We start from the raw sequence: 22,390 nt of genomic DNA, 5'->3' as shown, positions 1-22,390 counted from the left end.
GCAAGCGGGAAGGGTAGGTCAGTTTCTGTAATTTGGAGCGCGGAATTATTAATTGGAAAACATTCACTCTTTGAGAAGTTCAACTTGTATCCTGAGAATTTACCAAAACGGTTTAGTAAACTCACAATGTTGGAGATAGATGATACTGGGTCCGAGATGTAGAGTAATAGGTCGTCCGCATACAGGGACAGCCGATGTTCCAGCTGTTTTCTACAAATTCCCTTAAAACTCTTTGAAGTCTTGAGCATAATTGAGAGTGGCTCAATAGCTAAAACGAAGAGGAGTGGGCTGAGGGGACAACCCTGCCGGGTACCCCTGGATAAAGAAAAGAGCCCAGACCTTGTTTTGTTAGTGATTATACTCGCTTTGGGTGAGGTATACAACAGTTGTACCCATGCTGTAAATTTGGACCCAAACCCAAACCTAGCTAGTACCGCAAATAGGTAAGGCCACTCAACCCGGTCAAATGCCTTCTCCGCATCGAGGGAGACCACAACCTCAGGATGCTCCCCCGATTCAGGAGAATGGACAACACTAATAAGCCTACGTATATTAGAGAAAGAGTGACGACCCCTCATAAACCCAGTCTGATCTGAGGAGATTATGTCAGCCATGGCTGCGTCCAGTCTCATAGCCAAAAGTTTAGCTAAGATTTTAACGTCACCATTTAGAAGTGATATGGGCCTGTATGAAGCGCAGTCTGTTGGATTTTTACCATGTTTTAGTAAGAGTATGATGTTAGCTTCTGTAAGAGTCTGTGGCAAGGTTCCCCGCTCCAATGAGTAGTTAAACATTTCAAGTAAAAGAGGTGCTAACTTGGATGAGAATTTTTTATAGAATTCGATTGGATAGCCATCTGGTCCAGGGGCCTTGCCACTCTGCATTGCTGAAATAGAATTGATAACCTCACTAAGTGTAAGGGGCTTATCCAAATCCCTCTTCCTATCAGGACCAATAACAGGGATATCCAAGCTCTTTAAGAAATTATTCATATCCGAGTTGTCCTCTGGGAATTGTGACGTATATAGATCAGAATAAAATTTCTCAAAGACCCGGTTTATTTCAGCTGGATCAATAGTTTGCTCATCAGGGGTCTTTTGGATCTGTGATATGAGCTGCGCCGCTGACCGGCTCTTGAGTTGGTGGGCCAGGAGGCGGCCTGCCCTCTCACCATGTTCATATATAAATCCACGAGATCTAAGCAAGGATTGTTCCACATCCTGCGTTGATATGAGATTATATTGCATTTGCAAACAAAGTCTCTCTTTGTACAGCTCGGGGGAGGGTGACATTGAATGTCTACGGTCCAGCTCCAGCATAGAACTTAGAAGCTGTTCCTGCCTTAATCTTCTAATTTTGTTACGTGTTGCCGTGTAAGATATTATCTCACCTCTAATTACCACTTTTAATGTTTCCCACAGGATGGATGGCGACACAGAATCTGATTTGTTTTCGACCAAAAAATTATCTATGGCAGTAGACATCGATTCACAAAAATTGTCATCTGCTAACAAAGTTGAGTCAAATCTCCAGATGGGCCGCTGAGCCTGATTAAGTGGAAAGGCTAAGTCCAGTATTACTGGTGAATGATCAGACACTACAATAGCAGAGTATTCACTTTTCTTGACAAAGGGTAGCAGAGTTTTGTCTACAAAAAAGCAATCAATCCTTGAATATGACTGGTGGACAGGTGAAAAAAAGGAGAATTCCCTACGATTTGGAAACAAAAGGCGCCAAGGATCTATACAACCTGATTCCTTCATGAATGCTGCTAAGGCCTGAGCCATCTTTGATGGAGATGACAATCTAGAGCTGGAACGGTCTAGGGTCGGATCCATAACACAGTTAATGTCCCCACCCAATATCAAACGGTGAGAATTCATGTTAGGTAGAGCAGAGATTAACCTGGATATAAAAGAAGGGTCATCCCAGTTGGGAGCATATATGCAAGCAAGTGTAACTTGAGTATTATACAGGGAACCAGAAACTATAACATATCGGCCCTGTGGATCTGATATGGACGAGCTTAAAGCGAACTGTATGTTTTTATGAATCAATATTGCTGTTCCCCTCGCTTTAGTATTAAATTGTGAATGGTAAACTTGTCCCACCCAAGGCTTCTTAAGTTTTATATGGTCTGCAGAGACCAAATGAGTTTCCTGTAGAAATGCTATTTCTGTTTTAAGTTTTTTAAGGTGGGAAAAAATTTTGGCCCGTTTCACTAATCCTCTCATGCCCTTTACATTCCAGCTAGTAAAGCGAACTGCTGAGGCATCCACTCTTACACTGTTGTTACATACATTAGCCATAATAATCCAATTTTATACCTGTCCCGGCCCAGCAGCTCCACCTGGCACCCCCACGGATGCATGTCTTCCTATGCATGTTCAAATTTTTAAGAAAAATAAAGTAGAAAAAACAACACAAATCACCTGTATGAATGAAAAAGGCAGCCCTGAACCCAACCCTTTTTAGAACCCACCCCAGTTGTATCCTTGCTTCTCTTGTCGAAGCCAACTGCTGTCCCATAAACACCTCGTTGGTCTTCCGATAGGCCTTACACATCCCCAAATTAACTTTGGAAGGTTCCCGAAAAACTTGGTATTAAGGAGTTACACTCTTTAAACAATAAGTTAAAACAGCACCAGCAACTATAAACGGTGGATAATGTAAACTCCACAGGGCAATTGTACAATAACCAGCTAGATTATGAACGTGGATTTTTGTGCTAAAATACACTAAATTTACGTAAAAACAGAGAACAGACAACAACAAAAACAGTGATATTAGCAGCATAAAATTGTAATAATAGGGGGCATATGAAGGGAATATGTCGTCCCCCATAGCATCCTTTAGCAACTTGGAAATGAACTTAGTTGGATCCTGTCCGTCTTCACTGCCTTCAGGTATGTTAAGTATGCGTAGATTTAGCCTGCGAGATCGATTTTCCAGGTTTTCAAGGCGTTCCAACAAGGCAGCGTTTTGGGACTGAAGAGACTTAACAGCAGCTTCAGCTTCGAATATGCGTTGAAAGTTGTCGCCTGCCAGGCTTTCCGCAGCTACAAGGCGGCTTTGAAAAGAATTCACTTCGTCCCGCAGCCCGTCCACCGAAGTTTGCAGAGGCCGAATTGACTCTTGAATTAATGTGGCCACATCCTCTTTAAAGTTGTTCCGCTGCTTGGATAGTTCCGTGACCAGTTGGGACATGGAAACGGGATCTCCGCATTTACCATCGCCATGTGGTTCGCCGTCGGAGGAAGCCGCGGCCATTGAAGCTACCTTGCTAGCTAAGCTAGTCGTTCGCCTGGTTGAAGTAGAAAGTTTTTGTTTAGTATTATCACTGGCCATTATAACGTCGCCAGGTTCAGAGATGGCGCTTCTATCGGTCCGGTGCTTAATAAAAGTGTATAACTCCTGTTCTAAAGTAATTTAAAAAAAAGTTGGCCGGGAGCTCCTTCACCCTGCTTCCCTCCTCTACATCGCCAAACCGGAAGTCCGTTCTAATTGTTTTAACTCTTATCCCACACCAGGGAGGGAAACAGTAATAGTACCACCAAAGTAAATCAGGTACAGTAGAAGATAGAAGATAAGCAGGGCAAAAACAAACAAACACAGGAAAGAGAAAAGAGGCATTTGCATTTACATGTACCGTATCTAAAGACAAAGTGGACCAATCAAATGATCCATTTCATAATAAATTTAGTTGATTTAAAACACAAGCTCCACTCCAGTCTGCTATTGTTGTGTTAGTTTGCACATGCCTTTTAGAGAAGAGTTGAGTCCTACATTTGCACGTAGTCACAAATACAAAGGTTTGTGGCTGGTTGTATAGATAGGGGTTTCCAAACAGAACCATCACCCAGGATGTAATAAAATGTTTGCACTCTGGAAGCAAGTTTAAAATATGTGGATGAATTTGTTGCTGCTGCATCTGGATGAGACCCCGAATTATACCAAAAGGTTTGTAGCATTCTCACGTAGTGTCTTTCCACAGAGACTTATCTCATTTGACTCAAGCCATGCAGAATTTGATTTAATTCAATTCGCTTTATTTATGTAGTGCCAGTTTACAACAAAAGTCATCTCAAGGCACTTTACAGGGATAACCTGAGCCATTTGAACAATAAGCTTTATCAAAAAGGAAAGCTTACCAAATATCACATGTAATAATTTCTTTAAAGTTCTGATGCTCCTGTGATACCAGTCAAAGTCATAGTTGCTGCACAGTAAACTGTTCTATTTTCTTTTATTCTCAATCACTTAACACCACATTGTAAAGGAAGGTGTAGGGAAGTTAGATGATAATTGAATTTTAAATGTAAACAGGTAGGCCGGGGAAGCAAAGGTGATCTTTTATGTGGGAAAACATCCTGAAACCTTTCCTATCCACATACAAGCACCAAAGAGGCAACCAGTGAGGGAGCAGCTGTGCATCTTGCCCAGATACAGCTGCCCACAGCTCATTAAACAGACAGCAAAGAGGTGCATCAGCTGAAAACAAACATGCACCACCAGTAAATAAATGCTCAGAATTGTGGTGACTTCAAGGCTGTACACAGAGACAGCTGTGTTTTGCATTCTTTATAATTCAGTTCTACATGCAGCTGTGCACTAGTTTGAATGTAAATGCAGTGGGGAAACTGGTCCTAGAGTCAGAATGTTCAGCATGCCTTGTAATGTCAAGAATATTACCAAGCACTCTGTCAGTGTGTAGGATGCATATAAGAAAACACTGCAGAGTCAGTTTTTTCAAGGAAGTGTATTTCCCCATCGCATTTTATCACATATCATCAGAATTGAGGGGTGACCTGGAGTGTATTGAATTAATTCCAAATGCTCTTAAATGGACTGCATGCAAAGTGAGGAAGTTCGTTTTTCATTAAATCCAAGAGAAAGTGAGCCAAAGAGTATCTTATAATTTTGTTATTCAGTTTAAATGTCCGAATGTTTGGGCAAGCTACTACTCCCAACCCACATTCCCTTATTCATATTTTTATAAGACTATATAGACTACCTTGCAAAGGTATTACTATACCCTGTAGGTTTTTTGCTATTTTTTCACTTTGCATCCAAAATATTCAATGTTTCATTGGGATTTTTTGTGAAACACACAATTTAGTGCACAATGCTGGAATGAAAAACAATATATATGCATAATTGCAATAATGTTAAAGCTTGCTTTCATCTGACCATAAGTATAAATCTTGTCCCAGATTTTTTCTCATTTTGTTACATAGTTAAAATGTACCCATGATGAACATTACAGACCTCTTGCATCTTTTTAAGTAAAACTTAGACAATCACTTTCTGACTATATACTTTTTTGCCCCTCTATATGCGGAGCACTCAATTAAGAGTTGCCTTGTTAACAGATAATTCCACCTTAGCTATGGATCTCTATAGACCCTTTAGAGTTAGCATTAGAACCTTGCTGTTTTTCTAAACCATGTTTTACTTGCTTGACCTGTTAGTTCAAGAGGATGACCTGCCTTGGTTTGTTGGTGATTTTTTTATTTGATTGACCATTCACACACACTCACATCTGAGGAGAATTTAGAGAAGCCAATTAACCCATTAACAGTCATGCTTTTGGACTGTAGGAGGAAGCCAGAGTACCCAGAGAGACACATGCACATGCAAACACAGAAAGACCCTGGTCTGGGAATTGAACCTTAAACCTTCTTGCTGCAAGGCAGCAGTGCTACCCACTGCGCCACTGAGCAGCCCCATCTCAAAGCTTCCCTCTATTTGCAAAATACTCTAAAAAATTGTTTCTGATCAACTACATGGCTATCTTGCCCTCAACAGTCTTTACAAGCCTTTCCAGTCTGGTATTCACCCCTCCTACAGCAGTGAAACTGTCCTAATAAAAATCACAAGTTATCTCCTCATATATACTGATTCTGGACTCCTCTCTATGTTCATCCTCCTCAATCTTTATGTGGCCTTTGGTAACAATTCTCACTCCATTCTCCTCACTTGATTATCCTCTCTTGGCATCTCTCACACCCATACTTACTGGTTCCGCTCATATCTCTCCGACCATATTCAGTTTCTTAAACTCAAATCTTTCAGATCCCACACTTTCCCTGTCACTACTGGTGTCCCTAACGGCTCAGTTCTTGCCCCCCCCCTCTTCATCACTCTTCATCCACTGTTGACCCACCGGTTCATTTTAAACTTCCTTAAACTAAACAGTGATACAACCAAACTCATCCTCATTGCCACCAAATCCACCCATTCCAAAATCAATACTTTCACTCTACCCATTGATAACTCCTTGGTCTTCCCCTTCCCTCAGGTCAAGAGTCTGGGTGTCATCCTCGACTCCCCCCTATCCTTTCAATCACAAATAAATAACATTAGGCAGTCTGCATACTTCCACCTATGCAACATTAACCACCTCACCTTCAAAAAGCAACCTCCTCCGGCGCCCTCTGATCCTCCTACTCGATCTACCTTACTGTACCCCTAAGCTCGACTTGTTACCACTTGTCTCCCCAACTCTGGAACTCACCCCCACCTGACCTATGCATAATTGACTCCCCCCCCATTCAAAACCAGACTCAAAACCCACCTGTTCTAGTTTGCTTGTTTGTAAATAACCTCTTCTTGTCCCTCTCCATAACTGTTTGTTTATACTTTTCTGTTCCCTGTATTTTTGTTGTCTGTAAAGTGACCTTGAATGTCTAGAAAGTCATTGTTAGATAAAATGTATTATATCGTATATACATTTTCAATAGGTACAGATTATATTCCAAGGCATATTGAGAGATTATTTATTTTATGTTTAAAATAGCCTACTTATACTGATCTATAAACAAACAAATGTAAATTTCTGCTTTCCTTTACCTACCCAAAAGAGTAAACCCTACAGTGCTTGCTCTTCATCCTATGGGCCAGATTGAACTCTGGATCCAGGCAAACCGCCCAGTTGCCAACCGATGGTTCTGTAGCAGCATAATTATCAACTAATGGAGCACAGGTTACCTGGATAAACACAGAAACACACAATAAGTTCATGTCAGAGCACTTATTATTTGTAACAATAAAATAATTGTAGAGAGTCCATATTTCAAAAGCAGAAGCATCATAAAAGCTGTTTTAGCAAAACAAAAGAGACCCCTGGACTGGAAATGTTTGGTCAGAAAGTACGATTGGCTGTCTCAGTTTTTGTGAAATAAAACATATGTTAGCAAATAGAGAAAGATCATTTTTGACTTAACACTCTAGAGCACAGGTTGAAGATGCATGAGCTACGCTTGGGGATGTGACACAAATAGTACTCTTAAATGTAACAGGAGTTACGTGTCTGTTTTTGCATTTATATTGAACATAGTTCAAGTTTAACTGGTTAATTTGTGTCTCTTGATAAAAAAAAAAATGAAGTTACATTTAATTTAATTTCCCTTTGGATTGGAGAATTGAATTGAATTGTGTCCTTATAATTCACAATTTACGGATACCCCTCAGTATTAATGGTGTCACATAAGCCTTTATATTTACAGATGACTGTCAACTGCAGCAGAGATTGATCAAAACCAAGTGACATTTTCAAGCTCTATTTGTAATGCTTCATATTAAGTACAACTTAATTAAGTATTAAGTAGAAAAGATTTGGAGCTCAAACATTTGCTGATATTTCTTAGTGTGACATGAAAAAAAAAGCTGAAAAACAAGTACGTTGATAGAGAAAGTTCCTTTCTGAGTAATAAAAATAAGTGGATATTTTATGTTTTTTTGTTTTTGTTTTTTCCATATAATGAATAGCGCCTTTAAGAAACCAGGAAGTTTCCTATCACGCAAGAAAGTTCTCAATAATCTAATTTATTGAGTAGAAGTAATTTGAAAGGTGTGTAAAAAAACGTAAAACAGAAAACACCATTTCAAGTTTGGCTATTTTGGAAATTGGTCATCTCTAGCACAAGAACCTGCTTCCTACGCATTCAGAGGCCAATTTGTGCTTTGTTAGCTTAAGTTTGCACAAGCAGTAACTGGTTGGCTCAGACATGATGATGCAGAGCAAAAATCAAACTCTTTGCCTTCCGTTCCTTAAGTGCAAACACAACAACATGCACAAAAATATGTGTGTGTTTCTCCAGACTCTGCAGTGTTTAATTAGCTTAAAGTGAACAATCAGTGCTGACATACAGGGAGAAAAAAAAAAAAACTGAGAATGTGGGTGTGATTAGTCATTCCAAAATAAATCATTTGCAATCTCTTCTAGTCGCTTATAAAATTGCACCCATTGTTGGCTAAAAACTGGCATTTGTAATCACATTATGAATGTTTGCCTTCTCTGCAAGAATTTCCATTTTTACAGCTTTGAAAGAGCAGCTTGCTGCAGCCTGTTCACTGACAGGTCAAGCACAGAGGCACCAGCTAATACAGGTTCGCTTTCATCTCTGTCCTCAGGGTGTTTTTGTGGTACTGTAAAACAGAAATAACTATGGCCTCAGATGCTACTTGATTTAATTTTTGACTCTAAATGCACTGTAATTTCTGATAATGATTATGTGCCCCTAGCTGAAGGCAGTCATCAACACATGATGAGCTGCAACATGGACTAGGAAGTTGACTTACAAGCATTGTTACACAGAAACAAATGTTTTTTTAAGCTTATGATATTCCTTTAATTAAGTTACGCTCTTTTCTGCAAATGTAACAGGAAGTATTCCTACAGTATGTGTCATATATGTTTTCTCCTCTGCATGTTTCCCTGTGAATGCATGCCAAGAAGCTGCCAGGTGCTTTTGATTGGACAGTTGTGTCACAGGCCATCTCTCTGAGTAGCAGCTCTACTAGACACTATGTCAGTCAGCATTACAGCTGAGGATGCAGAGGATTCATGCATAGACTGCTCCTGCCCCCGCCTGTCACCATCACTGATGGACGGCTCCCTTTCACAGCTTCCTTCACAAATACACTATCTTCTTCTCTGTTCTGGTCGCTGTCTCTTGCTTTCCCCTCACAGAAATAAACAAAGGATCTACACACACACACACAAGCTGAATCTGTATTCTGTTTAAGATATAAAGTGATAATGCTTACTTATTTGGACAATGGATAGGGGCTCATGTCCAGTCGTGTTATTAGAGAATATTGATAAAATGTTGATTTATGCAAAATCAAATTTATTTAAGACAAACAATGCTAAACATAATTTTTCTGTGATAAAAACCCAACTCTCTTTGTAATTTTAAGCAGCAGTAATATATATATATTTTTTTTTTCTCAAGACTCCTACAGGCCCCAAGAATTTCTTTATGATGCAGAACAAATCTGTGGATTTACTGTAATTAATAATGATATAGATGGAAAATCAAACTACAGCATTTCATTGATTCGCTCTGAATTGAGGTACTGTGAGATCCATCTACTTTGTAATCAATATGAATTACAGAGCCTGGTTGAGCAAGATAAATAGATGAGCTGAATATAGTAGAGATCTAAGAGTCACCCAATTTTGGTTAGAAAGATACAGCCTTGCCCTGATGTTAATTATATTACCTGGTTGTCCTTCAGAAATAATATTGTATACATGAGGCTGGGGATGTTTCGTACTGTTTTTGTGTCAAACTTACTTTCTAAAATGATGGCCTAAAGTCCAATACTGGTTCCTTCAGACTATAACATATTGTTTCACAAAGTTTTAGTCAGGTCTGGAGGCATTTTTTAGGAAGAAAGCACTTCTGTCTTGCGATCGCACTCTTTGTTACAGACGTGAAAACTCTATGAGACTCTTGTGGATCAAGCTAAATTTAAATGGAGGTGAGAAGTTTGTTCCAACATCTGATCACCAGTTTGGCCCAATTTGGCCCAGTTTTTTTAGCGTTTAATTGATGCCTCAGAAGCATTTGACCTAATGAATCCTGATAAATGTTTTTATAAATTCGATGACGGCGGATTTCTGAAAACGTTAATCGTCTTGGATTGGTATTCTCACCAGTTTATGTATATAAAATGGTTTCGGTGTGCGACAAGGTAGCATTTGGTCTCCCGGTCATTTTGATATGTAAATGTACAACTTATCTAAGATGTTGAATACATTTAGGACTGGTTGTCAGTTTGGTAATAGAACTGTCAACACCCTGATGTATCCTGATGATCTTCTGATGATATTGCTGGCCTGCTAGGAAGTTTATTGGTCGTGGCTGTGAATGCAGGGAGGATTCATCACACTCACCTTCTCGCCCACTCTATTATGAGGATAAAGTCTGGAGGAGTACTGACCATTACCTCCTGTGAACCACCTATTATACCAGAACGCTGCCAATATGCCATTAAACAGTAGCTGTAAGTTAGAAATACGTTCAGCAGTTGTCTGGAACGCGTCAAATATGTTAATATGCATTGGAAATAAGTTCTTGATAAGTTATGCACAAGTTACTTATAGGTTTTGGATTAAGCTACACTCTAGACTTATGAGTAACTTACACTTAACGTATGTTAACAATCAGATAACTTACCTGTAACTTATTCCCCACGTATGGCAAACCCTGGCATACGTTGGGGCATATGTGCTTGCTGTATTTCCTCGTGTGCCAACGTATGTCAGTGTACTTTAAAGTGCTTCAGCTTTCTTATAACTTATACAAAAAAATCATCAAGGTGTGGCAGGGGCTTTAACAGAAACCTCATGGGAACTTCTTGGACAAGTTACCGTCTTATTACCAAAATAAATCTTCTTTCATGATGATGCAAAGTTAAATTTGACAGTGTTGCCATTAGTTATAAAACTAAGAATTGAAAAAGCTTCCTGGATGGGAAGTGAAACGTCTTCAAACTTGGAAGTCCAGTCTAAGTCCAGTGTTTTTTTTTTTTTTTTTTACTTTTTTGGAATGACTGTACCCTGGATGACTGAGAATTTTCACCAGCATAAGAAAAATAAGTATAAGGAAGTTATCATCCAGAATTATAGAAAAATGATCCATTAATAGGGTAGTGCATTATTCAGTATAAAGTTTAAAGCATCCGTCCTTAACATTTTTTCCTACATTATTTTTACTTTTATACTTTAAGTAGTTTTGAAAATGGTACGTTTGTACTTTTAATGGAGTAAAAAGCTTAAGTTGATACTCTAACTTCCACAAAAGTGTTTTTTAAACACTGTTTTTATACTTCAACTTGAACAATAAACCAAAATACTTTTCACACCTCTGTTTAGAGGTAAAAGATTTAGAGTATAAAGTTAGACAAGTAGGAACCTTTAGGCCTATCAATGATGCCTTTTATTTTTTATAAGCTCAAATATGAGAACTGCCACATTTATTGTGTCTTGAACATTTACTTTACAGATGATCTTATGGTATTTTAATAGTAAGGTCTTCATTTCCTGCTTACAGAGCTTCCTCTAGCTGTCATTTTTCACAATTACTGGGGGGTCTAAGATGTATAAAACAAAATTAAAACAGCTTTATCCAAGAGAAAATTATTTTAGGCAGCAGTAATTCTGTTAACAGTGACTCACCTGTGGGGTTGTGATATAGCTGAGGAACCTTTTAGCTTCATCCTCCAGAGAGTGATTCTCACTGGCCCAGGGCTGTGGATTTATATGCCAACGCAAAGCCTGAAGTTAAACACAAACATGATGTGGGAAAGAGGAAGGAGGGGTGCAGCAAACAAAAATTACATAACCTGAAAGTGGGCCACTCTCAAGAACTTTACTGCAAGTAAGGCTTGACTCTTTCAGGTACCATAACCCACTTGTGTGAATGTACTGTTAGAAATGGGTCACAGTGTGCTCTGTAAGGACGCAGAACTACTTAAGTGACAAATCTGTACCTTTTGTTCCAAAAGGCTTGCTTGACATTTTTTGGTGTTTTGAGTCCTTTCACTTTTTCCCATTTTGTCAGATTCTATCCACAGACTTCAAAGTATTTTTGGGGGAATTTTTGAAAAAAAAAAAAAAAAAAACCCATCAAAGTAGTGCACATTTAGAAGCGAAAGGAAAATTATATTGTTCTGGTCTCAAAAGTGTGAGAGGATTTTTAGTCGCTAATCCAATGTGGATACCTTCTAGAACAGGGTTAAATTCTAGTCCTTGAGGACCGGCGTAGTCCACCTATCAGATAGGACTCTGCTTTAACATACCTGGGGCTCGTTTATACATTATTATCAGGACTGGAGAACTTGATTGCATACTGAGGACATAATTCAGCCATTTGATTCAGTTACGGATGCAGAGAAACATCTAAAAGATGCATTATAATGGACCTCAAGGACCTACATTAAGGAGCCTTGTTAATTCCTTTGGGGCATCACTTTCAAGCCTTGCATTACATTTACACACTGAAATGTTTTTTCTTATTCTTCCTAAAATATGTGTCTGTCAAATTTGCAGGTGAACGTCCTTTTCTTCTAATTTAGTTTTAGGTGACAGGGATTTCTTACACGCAACATGCTTTGATCTAAGCCATTCCACTGTAGCTCTGCTAGTATATTTAGAGTTATTGTCCTACTTAATAGTGATTCTCTATCCCATTTTCAAGTCTTGTGCAGCCTTGAGCAGGTCTTGCATGATTGCAATATGTTAAGAATGTTTGGAAGTTGGATAAAAATCATACACATAGTTCACTAGATGGCCTTGGAAAAATCCTTTCAGGAAAGTGTTGTTGCTGCTCGATGCTGCAGTTATCACATTTCAGAAAACTGGCAGTGATCCTCTTCACGGCCTGCTTCACTTCTACTGGAATGTGTCTGTTTATGATTAAAGCAGAGGCTGTGTAGCGGCGAACAGAGAAGGAGCGAGTTGTGATGATGTATTAGATGCTTGCACAATCATTTTCATGGCCAAATGTGCATTAGCAGCAGTGGTATAAATTATTACTCCATTTTCTGTTTGCAGCCTTCCCCCTTTCTTCAACCGTGATGTTTAGCTACTGCAGCCTGTTTTCAAGCATTATATACACCTTGAAATGATTATCCTTGGGATGTCGCTGATGATATATTTAGTTTTTCCGTTATGGTCAACATCCTATGTAGGCTTTTGCCATGTAAGGTGAATAACTGTCTGTTGGGGATTGACTTTAATGTTTCTGAGGGTTCACAGTAAAAAAAGTGGCATGACTCTTTGATCTATAGTTACCTAGAGTACATTGAAACTCAGTGCTCTTTGCAGATACATTATCTGACAGCACCATATATGTCATTTCTTCCTCCAGTGGTGCTGATCTGGAATCTGCCATCACACAGATCCAGCTGCTACAGAATTAATGACTACAGAACCCAAGCAGCCTTTCAGTTTTTTTGGCATTTGGACTTAAGCTGTTTTCCAGACTGTTACATATCTGAAGGTTTACCACTTGTCAACTCATCTCTTCCCTGCATTTCAATCTTTACCTTTGTGCCTTCTCACAACAAATTTTAACTTCTTTCCTTTTTTAGCTTCTATAGAAAAGGGGATTATCATTAACTGAACAAATATAAGAAAAAAGAAATTGTTGAGGAAAGAAATATTATATGAAAGATATTTAATTGAAAAGAAAATGCAGATATCTTTTATAGATGTCGAGGCATAGAAAGAAGGACCCAGAATTAAGGCAAGACAGACAATGTAATAACTATTTAGACAAGCGGGTATGCAGAAGCAGCAGCAAGGTCCGCTTGGGGGATTGTGGGCTGGTGGTTAGAGCAGTGTGTTTGTGCTCTGCGACAGTAGCAAGTACCCAGTTTGATCCCCACAGCCTGCCACTCTGGGTTCCTGAGCAAGACGCTTAACCCCACACTGCTCCCCGGGCGCCGCACAATGGCAGCACACTGCTCCCCAAGGGGATGGGTTAAAGGCAGAGATAAATTTCTCCAATGTGAGATCAATAAAGTTAAATTATTATTCAATTATTATTATTAGGTCGTCTAAGAAAGGAAAATCTATAAGAGAGAACGCAGGTAAGTGACCACGATAATCTGATGCAGGATGAAATCAGAACGCGTGAGTCACTAACTGGGTTTGACAGTTCAGTCTGTGCCCATAGAACGAGGATGATTCCAGCCGACTGACAAGATGCAAAGGATGCTGCCAGAGAATTCTTGATGGGGAAGCCTCGAAGGCTGCAGGACAGACAGGAGATTATCCCCAAGGAGATGAAGGATAATCCACAGGGCAAAGCCAAGAGGCAGATCTAGGGTCAGTCTACAGAAGAATCCAACAGGAATCCAAAGACAAACCAGACAAACAGATCAGACAGGGGGAGGCAAGCTCAAAAGTCCAAATACAGAAACAGGTCGGGATCAGGCAAAAAGTACACATTTAGTAATGCTTGAAAACTCTCTACTCCAAAGGTTCAAGAAAAATCCGACACTGATGGCTGGGACCAAGAAGTTTAAATAGGAGCAGGAGCAAGTGGATCAGCTGAGCAGTGATGAGAAACAGGGCAGAGCTGGACAGGTGAATGAAATGAGCAACCAAGCCAGCCATCAGCAGCAAAAATCATTACAAAAGATTTCTTGAGATATAACTCGTGTGGTGCTTATTTATTTTATTCTTAGATTACACAAAGACCTCCGATCTGACTTTTCAATGAAATAACATATGGCCAGCACTTATTTAGTGCCAAGTAAGGAGCTTAAAAAGCGCTTTTTATAAAACTTGGGTCCCATGATTACATTTTTAGGGTTTTACTGAGTTTTTCACATTTTGTGACCTGTTTTAATAATGAACTTGTTTGGATAGCCCACAATCCTGTTGGTGTCTGTCACTTTAGCACTGTTTCTTTTTTTTTGGAATTGCTGATTTGAAGTTCTGATGTCTCTATATATATATATAAATCTCACTTCAAAATTCAGGAGCATCAAATTTTTCAACATATTATGGCTTACCTCTTCTAGAATTTCACCATGAGATTTTCATCACGTACACCTGAAGCTTAAAGAAAAAATTTCAATTTAGTTTCCACAGAATTATTGATGGTTTATTCTACTTGGAAATCTTACCATTTAGTCATGTGTCCTAATATCCTTTAGGACAAAAAAAAAAGAAAATGATCAATGATAAGCTTAAAATGCTCCCCCTGGTTAAAAACTGTGGTTCTTGTGTATTAAATCCCTGATTACCTATTATTTCTAAGACGTTATTTCAAATTTAGTGGGATGTTGTTTTTTTCCCTATCAGGTATTTTCAGCTCTACACCTTCTGCACACATAGCCAACAGTAATAATGCAAACGTGTGTGCCCTCTTAACTGAAATTAGGGAACAAATTTGACTAGAATCTATATTTGTTTAACCACCTGTTGGGTTTGTTAAAAAGAAAACAAAAACTGTGAGGATAATGAACAGGATTCGGGGATTCTGTTTTATCAAAGCAGCCAAATCGGTTTGACCAAAAATACTGATTGATGAAACTGTTTTAGTTATCATTTCTTTTCACTGACACTGAATGCCTGCTACTTTTTTGTTTTATTCTCTGCAAAATATAGGCCTGGCATGGCTGAAACTCTGACAAATAGACCCTGCCAAAAACAGGAAATATGAACCACTGACTCCAAACAGCGTATTAAAACGAGGCTGAGAGAACAGTTGTACAGAGGGGGAGTTCATGCATAGGTAGACAACTAACATCCACCTGTCTGCTTTAGGAACCTAAGAAAACTCTCAGGGCTCTCCAATTCTGAGCTGCCCTTTTCATCCGAGTCCTCCCTTAGCTGCATGGCTGTCAAGTTTGATACATCACCAGAGGACAAGGTTGGGCCTCAGCTACTGATCAGAGAGCTAGTTTCTGGGACAAAGGACTCTCTGGGAGGGTGTAATATGGGGTAAGACATATTTCAGCAAGTACTAGCAGCAAAAATGACAAAAAAGATTTTCCTCTGAGTTTTCTCAGTCTTTACTCTTGGCTATCTAATTATTTTTTTTATCTTAAAAACAATTACTCAAAATAGGTTTTACATTCAAGTAATTATACTAAAAAGTGTTCTGCATAGACTTTAAATATCATTCCCCTCATGTCATGTTATAAGTGGAAAATCTAATCCTGTATTTAGATAACTTGATAACTACATCTTACTGCATATTTGCTAACATTTTGTCCAGACATGTATTGGATTGCTTATGAGCTTCCACTGAAGGCAAAATCATCATAAAGCTGTGATAGGATTGACCTTATGACCCTTTGTTCATTCACACAACAAGTTATCAGCACCTGCAGGATGGGAGCTGCGAGCAGAGTTATCTACTTAAAAGTTGTTATCGATCAACTAAGGTGCAAAAAACCATTTGCACTTCGAACGTAAATTAAATATCTAAAGGACACCTAAAATACAATACCATGCATCAATGTAAGTTTGCATAAATATTGGTAAAAAAAAATAAGAAGGCTACTAGGCATCTTGGTAGTGAGCTGATTGTGCTTTAAATTAAACTTTTATGAACTGAAGGAAGACATGTTAAAGTTAATGCATTAAGAAGACATTGAGAAGAACTGAAACATCTAAAATATCATTTGAGGGGCTGGTAAGAAATTGAGCTGGTGGATCGAGGTGAGTAAGAGAACCAAAAACAGAAATATGAGCCGTTTCTATTAGATTATGTTCATTAGTGTAAGCACTAACTATAGTACTGAGACTTTGCAAGGTGCCTTGCATAAGAAATTATTGCTCTCTCTTTATCTTTTTCCTGACTAACAGGAAATAGAGCTTAATGGTAAAGCTGAGGTAAACTGGATGTTTCATTTTATTAGCTGTGTGGTATGGAATGCAGTCGTATTCATTCCCTTTGAGTCAGTTGGCACATAAGCCTCTTTTATTCAGTTACAATGGCCATAGCTCTGAATGTTTCCAAAATATTTGCTCATTTTTCTTTTTAAAGTATCTCTCTCAGATTGGATGGTCTATAAACATTGGCTGAAAGCTTTGCAACAAACTGGATAAATATGCTACAGTCTAAATGGTTCCATTTTAGCTTTGGCTGTACAGGGACTTTTGCAACTGATTTTCAACCAGACATGGTAAATTCAGTTTGTAGAGCAGAAATTGGAACAGAAAATAATTACAAGACGTGTCTTTCTGTTAGATTTCTAAAACATTTTTCATCTGCCTTCTCTTATCCTAAGCTCAAAATACTTATTTTTATTGTAGCTGAGTTACACCTTCTCTGGATCTGGTTTTATACATTTTGGGGGGGGGGGAATCTCACAACAAAAAAAATATTCTAGGGTTTTGGAAGTTGATAAAAATAAAATCTTGTATTTATCTATATAACTGTAAAATTTTCCTGCCAATACCTAGTTATTCATGTAGATTATTTTTATTAAACCATATGTTTGATTGCATAATCTGCATAATCTCTAACCTTGTACAGTGGGCTACTTCATCTATTATCTTCTGAAATATAAAACAAATATGGAATTTGCCTTTCAGCAAGGATTGCATGTTTGAATGAAGCTGTTTTTGGATGTGTGCCTCAGAGGCTTGGTGTGCAAAAGGTGTGAGCAGCTAGGCCAAGCATGAATAATACTCCAGAGAGAGAGGGACGGATGAGTGAACATGAGATGGCCGGGTAAAACAAGAGAGAACTGTTTGCCTCAACAGAAGAGGCAGCTAAAAAAGGAGAGAAAGAGGTGGGAGGTGGGGTTAAAAATAGATAAGACACAGATGAATACATAAATGTTGTGAATAGCGAGAATGCTGTAGTTGAATACGGATTTTAACTAATAAAAACAAAGTCATTATGTCACTCTAATGTGGGATTTGGAACTTTGGGCGAACTGTGATTAATGATTGAGTAAACAATTTGTTATGATTATGTGATGGACCAGGCCACAGGTGAGTTGTGTTTGCCAGGTTTGGAAGAATAAAATCAGTTCTGCCAGGTCTGTTCTGTCCAGTGGTACAGGGCCAAAAACAGTGCAGTCCCAGACTCCTGCTAGTTTTTGGCAAATATCTGCTTCCATCACTGTCCAGATGCTTTGGTAAAACATGGCCAAGCTGTGCAGTTAGAACAGCAGTCTGCAACCTAATCATCAAAAGAGCAGCTCTTGGGCCAATCAAAGTCTGTCTAAAGAGAGGGAACCTGCCTGACTCATACTAGACACACAGGAAAGCATCCGTTCAAGAGGGGCAAGCAAATTGGAAAATCTTCTTTTTACACAGCATGGCTTCTTTTTTAATTCTAAAAGCTAAAATCGGATTCTGAAAAACTTTATTCACATAGTTTATTAATTTGTACAATTAAAGCAATATTCAACTGCTAAACAGTACTAGTCTGCAACAGTTGATGTTATTTGACACAAAACAATCAAATACTCTTAAATCCATGGCCCATGGAAGATTTAAACTGGTACTCCCGTGACTTCATTTACACGCTAGCGATTTGGCAGCATTAAGGCTAAGTCATATTTAAACAAGAGTAACAGGTGGAAACAGTTCTGCCTGTGCATCTCTTTTCTATTTCTTTGTTTCTCTGTATTGTGGCTAACCAAAAAAAAAAAAAAAACAAGTAAAATTTTGAGTCTGAGATAAGTAGCAAAATATCTAAATAAACTAAAATCAAAAAAGCCTTAAGCCCCTGCCACACCTTGACAATTTAGCCAGCATATGCCTGACATATGAAAAATCTGGCAAAAACGCTGGCATATGTTGGATAAGTTACGGGTCAGTTTTGTTTAAGTTATCAGCATGCTAAAGCATGCTCAAAAGCACGTCGACATACAGCAAGTACATCAATGGGCATTGACGTATACCAGCATATGCTCATACGTCGGCAAGTTACAGGTAAGTTATTTTATCGTTGACATACTTTAAGTGTAAGTTATTTATAAGTTGTGGTGTCTAGCTTATCCAAAACCTATGAGTAACTTGTGCATAACTTATGCATAACGTATCAAGAACTGACACATATTAGTGTATTTGACCTGTTTCAGACAACCACTGAACGTGTTTCTAACTTACAGCTACTGTTTAATGCCATATTGGCAGCATGTTTTTTTTAGTGAGCAATCTATATTTCAATTTCCCATTGTTTCAATATTTAAATCTGCACTGTCTGTTAGAAATCCTAACGTGTTGAAAAACAGATTTGAGTCACAGCTTGTGCCAAGATTCCAAGGAGAGTGCTGCTTGTCTCCTCCAAGCTCTGCCATCTCATGTCGGAGTTTACCCTGGAGGCTGAGGTTCTCATCCCTGCTCCTTCATATCTTAGTGTCCCTGGCCTGAATGCTGGATAGCACCTCTCGTGGGGATTCTATAATTCTATTTGGGGACTTCAATGGCCATGTCGGAAATTACAGTGACACCTGGGGCAGAGTGATCAGGAGAAACTGACCCCAAGCTCTGAACCCAAGAGGTGTTTCATTATTAGACTTCCGTGCAGGTCATAGATTACCAATATTAAACACCATGTACTCTATAGGCATAACAATATTCATCAGTGCACTTGGTACCAAGACACTGTATGTTGGAGTTTGATGACTGTCTTTGTAGTTGACTGGGGCTAGGTTTAGCTTGGATATAAGAAGCTCTTGATGGTCAAATAAAAAAAACAGGTTCTGCAATTCAATCAGAGTAATGGGTGAACAGATCCAGGGAGGAGGCTTGAATCGGTGATCAGAGATATTTAAGCAGGATCAAAACCATGTAGACAGATTCAGGAAAACAAATCAGAAGGGCTAATGCTTGAGGCCGGTAGTCAATAGTCAGAATCAGGGTCACGGTTCAGAATAGAGAAGAGGTGAGAGAATCCAGTAGAGGGGGAAACTGGGAAACAGAACAAGATGTTACCAGGCAGGCTGGCAAAGCAAGGAATAAATGCTGGATATGTATTTACATGGTGGCTTTCAAAAATCTGGAACTAACTAAATAACCAGCAGAGGTAAAGCCAAGAGTGGAGGTGAGTTTTGTATGGGAGTTGATGTGGTAATCACAGGTGAAATAAATGAGAAATTAGCTTGGCAGTGAGGAGCAGGGCAAAATGTAAAGGACAGTGATCAGTCAGGCAAGAATAACAACATTTTTTTGTATTTCTAAATTATCCATTTACGAAGTTGATCTTGGCACCTAATGCTGGGTTTGGCTCTTTTTCTCAAATCTACTTTGCTCCGCCGTGTGCTCATTGTGTCAAATCTGATCCACCTGTTCCTGCTTCTATTTAAGCTACCTGTTCCCAGACATTGGTGCGAAATTATTCAAGCCCAGTCGGAGATTAATTCTAGTTTACCTTGTGCCCTTAGATGTAAATGTGTAGGGTTGTTTGCCTGAGATTTACTGGGGACCAGCCCAGGGTGTATCCTGACCTTTTACCCAGAGACTGTTGGAGATACACGCTAGCCCCTTTGATCCTGACATTTTAGTGGCAGGAGATAGAACAATGGATGGATGGAGGGATATCAAAGACCTTCTTTAAAAAAAGACAATTTTACTGCAAAGAAGTGTTTTGCAATGTCTATATTACTTATGTTTTTGTCAAAAAATGTATGACATTTTAGATTTTAGCTTATGTCAAAATATAGGAATCACATTTTTAGCATATCTAGTTTTCCACATTGTGTTTTGAATAGTTTATCAAAACCAGATCATGATAATTCTTAATTTAAAGCTGATATAGATGTCTTAGTTGTCAGTTCTGTGTCTTTTGTTTCGTTTCCTCGCTCAAGAGCACACAATGAATAATTATACGAAATATCAGCTTTCTAAGATCCATTTTTATGACTAATATAGGTATTTTGTAGACTGGCTGTCAGATGAGATGTGATTCAGCTTTGTGTAACATCATCCCTGTTTAGACCATCCACTCTCACTGTTTCTAATTGAATCAAGAAGATGATGGGGTGTAACAGAATCAAACCGGAGGCCTATAATACCCTCTTTTTCTAATAAAGGAAGTAATCTAAAAAAAGAGTTCCTCTAAAGAAAAGAGAAATACTTAGAAGGACTGAAGAGGTGTATGAAGTGCAGACAACATGGAATGAACAAAGTGAGATAGAAGTAGAGAAATTTATAGTGTGGTCAAAGGAGTAAGAGATTTTCATTTTTCTTGTGCTAGAATAGATATTTTGAAAGCCTTCACAACTGAACAAAATCCATGTTAAGTATTGTTCAACAGCAAGTCTAAATGGCAGAAACTGAAGTAGTTTTTCATATTTTCTTTTATGGTTACCTAATTCTGATAGGTTCCTAATTATCACTGATCTCCTCTACCTGCTCGTTCTGCTTTATATTTGGTTTAGCGCAGCTATCGGGGCCAGATCATTGTTTGATTTTTTTTTTTTCAATTCAATTCAATTCAGTTTATTTATATAGCGCCAAATTCACAACACATGTGATCTCAAGGCACTTTACAGTTCAACCAGATCATACAGTCAAATTGATACAAAGTTTTCTATCTAAGGAAACCAGTTGATAGCATCGACTCATTGACTCAAATACAATCCCTCACACTAAGCATGTTTGTAGCGACAGTGGAGAGGAAAAACTCCCTTTTAACAGGAAGAAACCTCCAGCAGAACCAGGCTCAGTGTGAGCGGCCATCTGCTGAGGCTGACTAAGGTTCAAGGAGACAGAAGCAGAGACACAAAAAGCAGCTGTTAAAGGCGGCCCCGTCCAGGAAACACACAGCCAGGCAGACGAAATCCGAGCCAGCTCCCATGCCAGAGGACGAAGAGAGCACATCCACTCAGTCTTTTTGGGTTTATTTTGTTGGTTTGAGTTATTCCTTGATTCAAGTTTCCATCCAGTGGGTTGAGAGGTTTTCAGTATTTGTCTTGTTATTTGTTATTTGTCATGTTAAGTATTGTTCAACAGCAAGTCTAAATGGCAGAAACTGAAGTAGTTTTTCATATTTTCTTTTATGGTTACCTAATTCTGATAGGTTCCTAATTATCACTGATCTCCTCTACCTGCTCGTTCTGCTTTATATTTGGTTTAGCGCAGCTATCGGGGCCAGATCATTGTTTGATTTTTTTTTTTTTCAATTCAATTCAGTTTATTTATATAGCGCCAAATTCACAACACATGTGATCTCAAGGCACTTTACAGTTCAACCAGATCATACAGTCAAATTGATACAAAGTTTTCTATCTAAGGAAACCAGTTGATTGCATCGACTCATTGACTCAAATACAATCCCTCACACTAAGCATGTTTGTAGCGACAGTGGAGAGGAAAAACTCCCTTTTAACAGGAAGAAACCTCCAGCAGAACCAGGCTCAGTGTGAGCGGCCATCTGCTGAGGCTGACTAAGGTTCAAGGAGACAGAAGCAGAGACACAAAAAGCAGCTGTTAAAGGCGGCCCCGTCCAGGAAACACACAGCCAGGCAGACGAAATCCGAGCCAGCTCCCATGCCAGAGGACGAAGAGAGCACATCCACTCAGTCTTTTTGGGTTTATTTTGTTGGTTTGAGTTATTCCTTGATTCAAGTTTCCATCCAGTGGGTTGAGAGGTTTTCAGTATTTGTCTTGTCA

The 22,390-nt window shown here is 38.8% G+C and overlaps 1 protein-coding gene across 1 annotated transcript in view; it reads right to left on the bottom strand.

Annotated features, from left to right (window-relative positions):
- The window catches only part of mettl24 (methyltransferase like 24), a 57,731-nt gene that overhangs the window by 17,156 nt on the left and 18,185 nt on the right, over nucleotides 1-22,390 (bottom strand). The window contains exons 2-3 of the mRNA XM_038304192.1: nucleotides 11,471-11,569; nucleotides 6,857-6,990 (exon numbers count right to left, since the gene is read on the bottom strand). Coding sequence (XP_038160120.1) covers nucleotides 6,857-6,990; nucleotides 11,471-11,569 — 233 coding nt within the window. The remainder of the gene's footprint in view (nucleotides 1-6,856; nucleotides 6,991-11,470; nucleotides 11,570-22,390) is intronic.

The sequence above is a fragment of the Cyprinodon tularosa genome, unplaced genomic scaffold, assembly GCF_016077235.1.
Source record: "Cyprinodon tularosa strain WSP-4 unplaced genomic scaffold, ASM1607723v1 ctg528, whole genome shotgun sequence".
Lineage (NCBI taxonomy): Eukaryota > Metazoa > Chordata > Actinopteri > Cyprinodontiformes > Cyprinodontidae > Cyprinodon > Cyprinodon tularosa.
Note: the sequence above shows the minus strand (reverse complement) of the source record. Positions and strands in the feature narration are given on the sequence as shown.